The sequence below is a fragment of the Ylistrum balloti genome, unplaced genomic scaffold, assembly GCF_031769215.1.
Source record: "Ylistrum balloti isolate Yb309-2 unplaced genomic scaffold, AGI_CSIRO_Ybal_v1 Utg369622, whole genome shotgun sequence".
In the NCBI taxonomy this organism is placed as follows: Eukaryota; Metazoa; Mollusca; class Bivalvia; order Pectinida; family Pectinidae; genus Ylistrum; species Ylistrum balloti.
The window spans coordinates 625,526-639,099 of NW_026781892.1; the positions used below are offsets into that span (position 1 = coordinate 625,526).

The following is a 13,574-nucleotide window of genomic DNA, read 5'->3' on the forward strand; positions in this document are numbered from 1 at the left end:
AGATGGGTTCCTAAAGGGAGATAAATGTATCTGGGAGATTGGGTCCTAAAAGGGAGATAAATGTATGTGGGAAATGGGGTCCTAAAGGGAGATAAATGTATCTTGGAGATGGGGTTCTAAAGGGGAGATAAATGTATGTGGGAAATGGGGTTCCTTAAGAGAGATAAATGTATTTGGGAGAGTTCCTAAAGGGAGATAAATGTATCTGGCAAGACGGTGTCCTAAAGGGAGATAAATGTATCTGGGAGATGGGGTCCTAAAGGGAGATAAATGAACTGTTTTTTCTTTATTGAATTGCACACTGCACACTGCTGTCCCTTTTCACCATCAGTAAAAACAAGTAGTCATTTTGGCAAACATTATATATTTACTTTGGACACACAAAGAGTTTAATCATTCGTCTTTCATCCTTGTAAGAAACTGAATCTTATAGCTAGAACAGCCTCTTTCACCAGTGATATTACCCAAGTTCAGAAAACTATCCATCCTTAGTTCATTGGAAAATTGTGCCTGTGGATGGATGAAATGAAAACAAGTGGAACTTCATTGCTAGCCACTGTTGAATGGTTATACTTGTATAACTGGGCATTTTTCAATGGCTATTCCATCTTTCTATACACTTTTATTATATTGCATTGACTCTAGTGATTCCTGAACTGCATTTGTCACTCCATATTCTTTATAATCAGATTCCTCTTTATTAAATACTGCTGATGGACGGTCTGAACCAGTATAATCAAATCTATTGGATAAGATTTCTTCCTTGATAAGTGTGTAAGTCTCATGTACTGCACTGGATTTTTCCAGATTGTCCATAGCACAATCTGCTTCTGAACTGTCAATTGTGCAGCCACCGCAATTACAATGATGAAAATTGTGGAAGTTAAATGATCATGCATCACGACATGAAATATTTATGAAACAATATACACCACCAAAACATGTGTAACTGAGGTCATTATGAATTTCAATGCCTTCCCTAGGAATCGAACACGGGGCCCCTGGCTTACTAGTCTGATGTTCAACCAATCAAACTAAAGAGAAATTCTCTTTAGCTGAGCAGTATTTTGCGGCTAGTAGTTACCAGGGTTACACATGTATAACCATTTCTAATGCTTTGCTTAACCAGGATAATTATAAGAGGGAGTGAGTGGGTGTGAGGCCTGAGGGTATGTATGTTTAATGTATAATTATTTCAGAAACTGCTGCAGGCAAGATTATACAAATCAATTGTCCATCAATAATTATTGAGCTGTAGCCTGTACATATATACACATACAGAAATATTAGTGTATTGCTTACATAAGCTTTACTATTTTTTATAATTAGCATCGTTAAAATATCACCTGGTTTTTGAACAGGTATGATCTTCTTTAACATCTGCATTATGCTCATAATCCTGATTATGTTTTGCTACTGGATCTGCAGTGTCCTGGTTCAACTATTATTGAATATCAAAGTTTTATAATTAGATAAGTCTGCAATGTAATATTTCATACTCAAACTCTTTGTGTCTTAAGACGAAGTCAGAAATTAAATGCATCCATACGTGCTTTGTATTTTTTCTATATAGGGCATAACATGACGCTACCCAAATTTGGAAACTTTTTGATAATTCTAGAAATTAATAAACTACACTTCAAACTTTTGTTTAATATTGTACTCCGCTTATAATCATATGAAAGTTATGGTAAAAATATTTTAGGGTAATTTTGAAGAAAAGCGTTATCAATATTTCTATGAAATGTACTTCCACTTTAAAACCACCAAGTAGGTATTTTTTCATGTTTCGTAAAATCTGGTTATGTTGGCATGCATCGGCACTTAATTACGTCGGAATGTATCATATTACTGTTAGTAAGTGTTCATGAATAGCGACAGTTGTGAATGCAATTTAACACACGTAAAGAGTAAATATTTAGATAGTAGATGTTTACAACTTATTCCGTTTTTGACGTGGGGACGACGACAGCGGACAAGTCGTCCCATCCACAGATGACGAATCGATGTAAAAGTCGAAACTTTTATAGGGCGATTCAACCATGAGTTGTCCGTATCTTGACATAATGATCGGCTGGATTCTGGCACGATCGGACATCTTGTTTTTCTTCTTGGTATTTTCAATTACCGAAATAAAACATAATCAAAACTTATCGGGACTCTTCTTTTCGACAAGGAGTTCCGAAATATTAACCAATCACAACAACTTTTTGCATTCAGCTCAAATTCAGAGCCCGCGAGTTTTGAGCAGTGAAATCGCGCCAGGAACAAAGGAACTACAGTACCGATAATGGATGTATTTACGACAGAAAGGACAAAACGCTATGAAAGGTAACGATTGTAAAGTTTTTTTGTAGAAATATAGCAGGCATACACAATTTGATTGTGCGTCGGTGAACACATGTCAATCCAAATGAAAATGGATGAAAGTTGTCTCATTTGAAATTATGAATGGCGGGGACCTCGGAGTTACCTTAAAAATTGATGTATATTTTGTTCATATTTTGCCCTTGTTTAATTCATTTTGGTTTGGGTTACGATCAATTCCCTTTTTCGTTATTCGTTCATAATTTTTTCAAGCGATGTCCAACCATTGCGTGCACATTGCCTGATCGATAGGCCTAGATAGACAACTTCAGGATTTCACAGCCAAATTTAGAATGCTTTGATACCAGTCTGTTATACATATAAGCAGTATTTTAATCCTCATGACTGCAAGTCAAAAATAAAACTATTCCAAAAAATGTTTTCAAAGGGAAAAAGAAGTAGTCCTAAATCATAACAAAAGTACTAAATTATGCTATTATCAAAAATGAAAACAAATGTTAGAAATCATTTCAAACTAGGCCTAATGTATCACTTTCTTGAGCAAGTTGTTCATTGATCTTTTTAATAGCGATCAGTCATGACATGATTTTCATGTTTCATGGAAACTGCAATGAAAAGGCAAAAATTACACATTCACTGAATCATGTTTACAGAACATTATTACATGTTTAATAATTTATATTTTTGGAGGACATAACAGTTGATTTATTTCATTTGCATTTCCAGAGAACAATATTTCAAAGGAGGATTTGTCCACATTCACTGAAGGGGACATTCAGGATCTATTTAAGAATTTCTCTGACAGAAGGAAAGCAAGGCAAATTATTTGTTTGTCCATGGTAGTTGATCATGATAGTGAATCTGTATCAGACAACAATAATGAAGTTAGCTTAAGTTCACAAGATCTTAATCAGAATACTCCAACGGCAAAGTGTAGTGTTGAGGAAATGCTCTCCAGCACAAAAAAATTTCGACTGTTTGTTACGTGATGCTCGAGTGCAGCAAAAATTTGGAATCATCCTAAGCCGATCACTGAAATTCCTGAAAGGAAAAAAGATGTATCTTTTAACATAATAAATGGAAATGTGCCAGAACTTAAAGAGTTCAAGATCAGAAATTTTGGTTAGATTAAAAGAGCTTCAAAATAGGAGGAAGTATCTTCTTGACAAGTTGACAGGAAAGAGGAAAAGCAAGTATGTGAAAGAACTTGCTTGTGACCATTTGATGCAGACTTCAAGGATCCAGGAATCAGAATCTGAGAATAGTGTTAATACCGGTACAGGTACATCAAATTCTTCAACAGACTCTGACATAAGTACTATCAGTAGTAATGAGAGCAAATCATCAAAGATTGAGAACGTCAAAGCAGCATTTAATCCTGGAGATGTTGTGTACTTAAAAAAACTAAAACTGGTAATATGATATTTGGAAGTGAATCATAGTTAGTTATGAACCTGTTTTTTTCACAGATCATTTTGAAGACAGAAATGTAGAATTTGTCCAGTGAAAGGAAGCAATGAGACCAACCAGACATAGAACGATGTCTAGGGGACGTTCCCCCAAAATTTCTGATAACATATTTTTCTAAAAGACTAACAAAGAGCAAAGTTGTAAAACAGATTGACAACACAGGTCATGCAAGTGATTCTCCTCTAGAAAAATGTGACTGTAGACATGGACACTCCTTCAACAAAATGATAACGTTTGGACTTTCTCAGTCATTGACCAGCCCATGTAGGGTAAACTTACCCAAACTATTTAAACGCAGGAGGATGCATACTCTGTGAATGTGAATGACAAAAAGTGAAAGTGAGGAAAGTCCGAAATATGCAGAAGAAATGTTAGAAAACTTGTGTGGATCTGCATGCAAGGTAAACGACAAGGACTGTCAACTAAATGCTAACATGAAATTATACATCTTTGAAGAGGAGATTACCACTGGTAGTACAGAAACAGTGGAATCAGAGTGTTTTGTGTCTTGTTGTCAGTAAGATCTAGGAAATACAGGTACTGCCTCATATGAAAAAGGAATTTGTGAAGAAGATGTCGGAAAAACTGAGGAGTTATTTGAATGACTTAACACTTGAAAATATTGCTTTTTGTGATAGATGATGTTAGAACTGCAATATAAACTTCGGAGGAACATCTTATTGTTTTAAGACATTTGAGTTTTTGTTTGTACAGATTTGAGTAAATCAGATTTCATTTCTTTATTAGAGCTAAGCTAGTGCTAGAGCTTGAGATATAAATTGCATGTTAAAGACAAATAAGTAAGACTTGTAAATCTCTATTAACAGGGCTTTCACACCCCATTTTGGGGCTGGGGCCCGGGGCCCTTAGAATTGGGAAAAATAATGGTGTTTTCCGAATATCGGCCCCAAATCTGGCAGATCGAGAGCCCTGATTAATTTCTTTATAGAATTAACATTTTAAATGTACATGTACATATGTATGTACGGTTCAAAATCTGTTCTTAGTGTATCAAAACACATTTGCAAGTGATATTGACAGATATACTCCAATGTACAGTTTTGTCTTTATCATTAAATAGTCATAAAAAGGAATTACTTTTTGTTAACTTAAATTCATGATGTGTTTTCAAAATGTAATGATGTGCTCCCAAATATGCTGAACAAAAAATGTAATGAACATGTCAGTAATGATGTCATTAATTTTCATTAGTTATGTACACCTTTAATTGCATTAAAAAAATAATAGTCATTAAAATGTTTTTCTTAATGAAGATTAATGGCAATTAATTTGATTAATCATCCCATGTATTAATAAAATAATTGCTTTTTCATTAGCAATTAATGGTCTATTTATAGTAGTGATATTCTGTCTCAGTTTGGTATTTAATTTAATAGGTACGGAGACGCAAGTGACAAGTTTTCTGCTTTTCCAAACTGTTCACCACGAGGCACATTCAAAATTGATTTTGTCGGAACGCCATTCACTATTGCCAAAAACATACAATGGACATGGCAGGGAAATTTTGTGGGAGGCAGCACAGCAAAGGGTGTAGCACACGTTACAAACAATAGTGAGTACTTATATGTTCTATCCTTTAAATACAATTCGGAACCTAAATGGATTTCGGTGAATACTCGCTTTCACAAAACGAACATCCAACATTTACTTTTTGTTACTAATCTCCTACAATGTAACTTAGCAGAACTATGATTGGCTGAAGCTTTACATTATTCCTGTTGTGACATCACAGGAGATATATCCTGTAAATGTCCAAATATTTAGATAAAATATCAATCAACATAATCATAACATATAGAAAATAGAATCTTAATCTACATCAGTGATCAAACTTATAAAAAGCTGTTTTCACAAATGTTTGCAAATGTGTAAAAAATATATGCTAAAAGAATCCTCCATTCATTTCCATTTCATCTGATATTTATCAAACTCCATATTTTTATTTCATCTGCCCAAACACTAATTTTCAGTAAGATGAAAAATTCACAGACTCGTATCATCAATCTCACAGTGTCGACAAAACTTTATGCTATTGTCTACACACCTTTATGCTAGTGTCTACAAACCTTTATGCTGGTGTCTTCACACCTTTATGCTAGTGTCTACAAACCTTTATCCTGGTGTCTACAAACCTTTATGCTAGTGTCTACAAACCTTTATCCTGGTGTCTACAAACCTTTATTCTAGTGTCTACAAACCTTTATCCTGGTGTCTACAAACCTTTATCCTGGTGTCTACAAACCTTTATCCTAGTGTCTACAAACCTTTATCCTGGTGTCTTCACACCTTTATGCTAGTGTCTACAAACCTTTATCTTGGTGTCTACAAACCTTTATCCTGGTGTCTACAAACCTTTATGCTAGTGTCTACAAACCTTTATCCTGGTGTCTACAAACCTTTATCCTGGTGTCTACAAACCTTTATTCTAGTGTCTACAAACCTTTATGCTGGTGTCTTCACACCTTTATGCTAGTGTCTACAAACCTTTATCCTGGTGTCTACAAACCTTTATCCTAGTGTCTACAAACCTTTATTCTAGTGTCTACAAACCTTTATCCTGGTGTCTTCACACCTTTATGCTAGTGTCTACAAACCTTTATGCTGGTGTCTTCACACCTTTTTGCTAGTGTCTACAAACCTTTATCCTGGTGTCTACAAACCTTTATTCTAGTGTCTACAAACCTTTATCCTGGTGTCTACAAACCTTTATTCTAGTGTCTACAAACCTTTATCCTGGTGTCTACAAACCTTTATTCTAGTGTCTACAAACCTTTATCCTGGTGTCTACAAACCTTTATCCTGGTGTCTACAAACCTTTATCCTAGTGTCTACAAACCTTTATTCTAGTGTCTACAAACCTTTATCCTGGTGTCTTCATACCTTTATGCTAGTGTCTTCAAACCTTTATCTTGGTGTCTACAAACCTTTAAACCTTTATGCTAGTGTCTACAAACCTTTATGCTAGTGTCTACAAACCTTTATGCTAGTGTCTACAAACCTTTATCCTGGTGTCTACAAACCTTTATACAAACCTTTATGCTAGTGTCTACAAACCTTTATGCTAGTGTCTACAAACCTTTATCCTGGTGTCTACAAACCTTTATTCTAGTGTCTACAAACCTTTATGCTGGTGTCTTCACACCTTTATGCTAGTGTCTACAAACCTTTATCCTGGTGTCTACAAACCTTTATCCTAGTGTCTACAAACCTTTATCCTTGTGTCTACAAACCTTTATCCTGGTGTCTACAAACCTTTATGTAAAGGAGAAACAGTTGTGAGAATATATTATTGATATGTAAAGTACAATTTTTGTGATTCTTTGCTGACGAGGTTACATTGGATGTTTCGTGGACGCGGACGACAGACTGATGGGAGGACACTTTGAGAATAATGCTCACATGACCACAGAGCTATGTATACAGCACTGTAAGACACTTGGATTCTGGTATGCTGGTACACAGGTATGAATACTGCATGATTATTGAATATTGTTTTGTTTAGTTTACATGGCAACCGAAGCAGCAGATAATCAAAATAGATTGTTGATTAAAAACAGACACATTGGTTAAATAGTGGATCTCATTGATATATCAATATACTTTGTTCTCTGCTTCCAGTTTCAATCTTTTTAGTTTGATACGTAACTATGGATATATAAAACTCCTGTAGGGCATGATTCAATATCAAACCAGTTCCAACATCATAGACTTTTGTGTATTGATGTCCTATGTAATGAAAGTTAAACTTTATTTTTCAAAAAGTGGAATGCTTCAAAATAATATGATTCTGTATATTTCTGTATATTTAGTTCCTGTGTACTGTAAGAAAATTTTATATGAATTATCACCAAAGATCTGAAAGACATGAATACTGACATGGTGGATATTTCTTCTGGATTTTAGGACCAACCTCAAAATAGATATTTTTGTCTGTCTCTTGACTATACTACAAAATGACATTAGGATGAAAATCAGAAAAGCTTTTTTCATAATTATGGACTTATTTGTGACTGTCAAATCATATTGAAAAAAATTATCTTTGGTTATTTTTCTTATTACCATTCTTTTGCATTTTAACAAGAAAAATTTTTTTCTGCAAACAAAGATTGCTTTGGAAAAAACCAAGAATAATTTTCATTCAGAACAATACTTCGAAAAATAAGCAAAACTGTGTGTATGCTATGACACGTACACATATTTAGACATTTGTAGTGGTAAAGGAAGTGAAGTAACTTGTCTAAATTTTTTTTCTCTTTTTAAATTTTTTAATTGTTATACTTAATCTTGATATTGTTGATACAGTATCGAACACAATGCTTCTGTGGAGACAATCACGACCGCCACTCACTGGCTACTGAATCTGACTGTAACAGTCCGTGTGGGGGAAACTCAAAAGAAATATGTGGAGGAACTTGGAGAGTATCAGTGTATGGAACAGGTAAGGTATTTACCTCTCAATCCAACTGTAGTAAATGTAACATCATGAGTTGTTTCCCTTTAATGAGAAGTTCGAGTAATTAGAGTTACTGTCCGGGATTTTGGAAGATCATGTGCTTGGTTGGCCATGTAGTGCTTCAAGGGTCCTGACTGACAGCCTTCTGGCTCCACTTCATGATTACTTCACCAACAGAAGTACATGTTTGTGTGGGGAAACCCTAAAAAAAACCACCCCCACTTTTCAGCACAAAATAGTACAATGTACACTGGAAATAAAATTGTCATACAGCTCTTTAGTGATTCTGGGGTTCTAAAGAGTGGAAAATCATCATTTGCTGAAAGGAAAACATCAAATATATATACATGGAGATTCACGAACCCCCACAATTAAGACAATTGAAGGAATAAATACATAGGTAAATAAATAGATACACAAATTGCAAAAATTCATTATGAGAATTTTGAATGCAAGGGTATAGTATTACATGGGCAGACATTTACAATAATGTTAAGTACTTGTATGTTCTGAGGTTAGTGCACTTCAAACATTCTACTGATGTCCATTTTCCCATATTGATATGATGTATAATTTTGAATTTATTTTCATAACAGATGCAATTTTTCAATTTTTAATGACAGGTGTGCGACAGATTTTTGAAGGTAGATGTGGAGGATTTCCTGGAGGTTGTTACCCAGCAACTGTTTCTGATCCTAGTAATCCAATACTCGCCCTACAGGTGGTTCCCTCACATCCGTGTCTGCAGCCGTAAGCTCATCATCTTTATATAGTCTAGTCTAAAATCTGCATGCTTGTATACACTTTCTAGATTTCACTTTAATGTCGGTTTAACAGTATAATAATTCACTCTACTCTGAGGTCTGAAATAATGTTCAAGTTATGGAGGAAGAGAGCAAATATAACCAACGATGTATTGTTCTATCCAACAATAGGCACTATCCTATGAGAAGATTTGCTATTAGAATGAAGACAGTTTGTAACTATGCCTTCCATAGTCAACAACAAAAACAATGGAAAAACCAACAAGTCATCAGAATCATACTCAATGTAAATAAAAACTAGGGCAAAATATGAATAAAGAAAGATTGACATGGAGACACATGCCACATAAATTTCAGTTAATCCAAGTAAGTAATGTCATGTTTCCATTGAAAGAACTAGATACCTAACAATGGAACAAAGAGGTACACAAACAAGCAACAAACATGTCCAACTTCGTATCACATCAGGAAATTAATTACTTCCCACTGATAGGATTATGACATTATGATCTTCCAGAGTTACTGCCCTTTGTTCCAACCTGTCAGTCTAGCAATAAGCTTGACAGCTGATTGGGGTTGAGAATGCCATTATGACAACCATATAACCTCCCAATTATTTGTCTTGTGAATTTGTCAGTTGTCAACATTTTGCACGAAAATCATGATATCAAGAACAAGCCCTTGTATATCAAATGATTGCAGCATGGAAAGATCATAATTTGGGATGGATGTTTCTCAAAAGAAATGGAAAATTCACACTTGTCATATGATATGGTCAAAAGGAGTGCCTGTTGATTTCGTTTTAGGAAAAGAGCTAGGTGAGCGACTGATGTAAACAAGTCTTATCATATCGTTGATCCTGTGTTTAGGCATGTGTATATGATGGCCATAGTCAGTATGTTTTGTTTGAAGCTTGTTAGACGACAAATTTGTTATTATAGATTTCTATGGAAACAACAAGAAAGATACCAACATGTCAGCATAATTCAAATTCAATAAAAGTAGGGCGGAATAAGAAGAAAAGCAAAATTTATATTGAGACATCTGAAAAAGTACAAGGAAAATATGACCAGGTGTTTAGGAAGAGTAAGCGTCTTCTGCTTCATTGATGGCACATGTAAAACTTGAATATTTCTAATTGAGATCCCATGTTATAACTATGAAATAACTTACAAATAGACTGAAGACACATTGATACCACAAAATTACCTTCAAATAGATTGAAGATACATTGATACTACAAAATGACCTTCAAATAGTCTGAAGACACATTGATACTACAAAATGACCTTCAAATAGATTGAAGACACATTGATACTACAAAATGACCTTCAAATAGATTGAAGACACATTGTTACCACAACATGGCTTTCAACTAGACTGAAGACAGATTGTTCCAGAGACATGGCTTTCCAATTAAGCATTAACTCATTTTTTCTGTGACATTATTTTCAGACTGTAAACACATTGCTCCTACAACATTAATTGTAGACTGTACACATTTCTCCTACAACATTATTTTAGACTGTAGACACACTGCTTCTACAACATTATTTTTAGACTGTAGACACATTGCTCCTACAACTTTAATTTAGACTGTAGACACATTGTTCAGACAACATTATTTTAGACTGTAGACACATTGCTCTTACAACCTTATTTGTAAACTGTAGACACATTGCTCCAAAGCATTATTTTTAGACTGCAGACACATTGCTCTTACAACATTATTTTTTAGACTGTAGACACATTGCTCTTACAACCTTATTTTTAAACTGTAGACACATTGTTCAGACTACATTAAAGCCCCAATATATGTAAAAATCACTATAAAAAAACAAACTTTATCTTATTTTCCCCGTAATATATGTAACAAAAACTTACCGTAGACATATCTGCATGTGCTTCCTCTATAAGTAGAAACCATTAACTCTCGCGAGATCAGGTCATGAACTTTCCGATGTCGTTCGGCAACAATCGTAATTTCGATGGCGGCGTGTTTAAAATGGGGGTGTGTTTACAAATAGTGAGTTTCAACTGCTCATGCATCAATACTTTATGCACAAAGTCATGGTAACTATTGTTTGAATAACTTGATTTTAACTACATCTCAGAGAATATCTCAATAATTATGTGTGATTCTACACTAAATTTTTGGTGAATGTTACGTATATTGGGGCTTTAATTTTAGACTGTAGACACATTGTTCTTACAACATTATTTTTAGACTGTAGACACATTGCTCTTACAACTTTATTTTTACACTGTAGACACATTACTCTTACAACATTATTTTTAGACTGTAGACACATTGCTCTTACAACATTATTTTTACACTGTAGACACATTGTTCAGACAACATTATTTTAGACTGTAGATACATTGCTCTTGCAACATTATTTTTACACTGTAGACACATTGTTCAGACAACATTATTTTAGACTGTAGACACATTGTTCAGACAACATTATTTTAGACTGTAGACACATTGTTCAGACAACATTATTTTTAGACTGTAGACACATTGTTCAGACAACATTAATTTTAGACTGTAGACACATTGTTCAGACAACATTATTTTTTAGACTGTAGACACATTGCTCAGACAACATTAATTTTAGACTGTAGACACATTGCTCCAAAACATTATTTTTAGACTGTAGACACATTGTTCAGACAACATTATTTTTAGACTGTAGACACATTGCTCAGACAACATTATTTTAGACTGTAGACACATTGCTCCAAAACATTATTTTTAGACTGTAGACACATTGCTCAGACAACATTATTTTAGACTGTAGACACATTGCTCCAAAACATTATTTTTAGACTGTAGACACATTGCTCAGACAACATTATTTTAGACTGTAGACACATTGTTCAGACAACATTATTTTAACTGTAGACACATTGCTCCAAAACATTATTTTTAGACTGTAGACACATTGCTCAGACAACATTATTTTAGACTGTAGACACATTGCTCCAAAACATTATTTTTAGACTGTAGACACATTGCTCAGACAACATTATTTTAGACTGTAGACACATTGCTCCAAAACATTATTTTTAGACTGTAGACACATTGCTCAGACAACATTAGTAGTGAATTTGAGATTCATGATTTAATGGGAAATCTTTTCCCTTTAATTTGCAGAATATCACCCTGCAAGAATGAAGGAAAATGTGTTGCCTCATCAGCCTCGGGTTTCCATTGTCTCTGCTACTCTGGCTACACAGGGTCAATGTGTGACATCCCTAATCGTAGGTTTTAAAGTGTGTTTTGTGTACAATCATTTCATACATGTCATGTCTACGGATCATTTTGGATATATTGAAATACTTCAACAAATAAAAATGTTCTATCTTTCAACAGAGGTTATTACAACAAACCTAACTTGCCCCGTTGGAATGATTGCCGAGAAATGTACATGTGACAGAAGTTGTTATGGGGCTGCCTTCAAAGGAGACAAGTGCAAAGTGTATGGCTCACGGGGTGTAGTAAAGGTAGGTGATGATGTATAGATCACAAGGTGTAGTAAAGGTAGGTGATGATGTATAGATCACAAGGTGTAGTAAAGGTAGGTGATGATGTATAGATCACAAGGTGTAGTAAAGGTAGGTGATGATGTATAGATCACAAGGTGTAGTAAAGGTAGGTGATGGTGTATAGATCACAAGGTGTAGTAAAGGTAGGTGATGATGTATAGATCACAAGGTGTAGTAAAGGTAGGTGATGATGTATAGATCACAAGGTGTAGTAAAGGTAGGTGATGATGTATAGATCACAAGGTGTAGTAAAGGTAGGTGATGATGTATAGATCACAAGGTGTAGTAAAGGTAGGTGATGATGTATAGATCACAAGGTGTAGTAAAGGTAGGTGATGATGTATAGATCACAAGGTGTAGTAAAGGTAGGTGATGATGTATAGATCACAAGGTGTAGTAAAGGTAGGTGATGATGTATAGATGATGAGGTGTAGTAAAGGTAGGTGATGATGTATAGACCACAAGGTGTAGTAAAGGTAGGTGATGATGTATAGACCACAAGGTGTAGTAAAGGTAGGTGATGATGTATAGATGACAAGGTGTAGTAAAGGTAGGTGATGATGTATAGATCACAAGGTGTAGTAAAGGTAGGTGATGATGTATAGATCACAAGGTGTAGTAAAGGTAGGTGATGATGTATAGATGATGAGGTGAGGTAAGGTAGGTGATGATGTATAGATGACAAGGTGTAGTAAAGGTAGGTGATGATGTATAGATCACAAGGTGTAGTAAAGGTAGGTGATGATGTATAGATCACAAGGTGTAGTAAAGGTAGGTGATGATGTATAGATCACAAGGTGTAGTAAAGGTAGGTGATGATGTATAGATCACAAGGTGTAGTAAAGGTAGGTGATGATGTATAGACCACAAGGTGTAGTAAAGGTAGGTGATGATGTATAGATCACAAGGTGTAGTAAAGGTAGGTGATGATGTATAGATCACAAGGTGTAGTAAAGGTAGGTGATGATGTATAGATCACAAGGTGT

General features: G+C 34.8%; 1 protein-coding gene across 1 annotated transcript in view; it reads left to right on the forward strand.

Annotated features, from left to right (window-relative positions):
- Positions 1 to 3,411: 3,411 nt before the first annotated feature.
- LOC132550023 (uncharacterized) overlaps positions 3,412 to 13,574 on the forward strand; it is a 54,959-nt gene continuing 44,796 nt past the window's right edge. The window contains exons 1-7 of the mRNA XM_060214022.1: positions 3,412 to 3,719; positions 5,196 to 5,371; positions 7,151 to 7,281; positions 8,122 to 8,257; positions 8,896 to 9,022; positions 12,197 to 12,303; positions 12,416 to 12,546. Of these exons, the coding sequence (XP_060070005.1) occupies positions 3,412 to 3,719; positions 5,196 to 5,371; positions 7,151 to 7,281; positions 8,122 to 8,257; positions 8,896 to 9,022; positions 12,197 to 12,303; positions 12,416 to 12,546 (1,116 nt within the window). The remainder of the gene's footprint in view (positions 3,720 to 5,195; positions 5,372 to 7,150; positions 7,282 to 8,121; positions 8,258 to 8,895; positions 9,023 to 12,196; positions 12,304 to 12,415; positions 12,547 to 13,574) is intronic.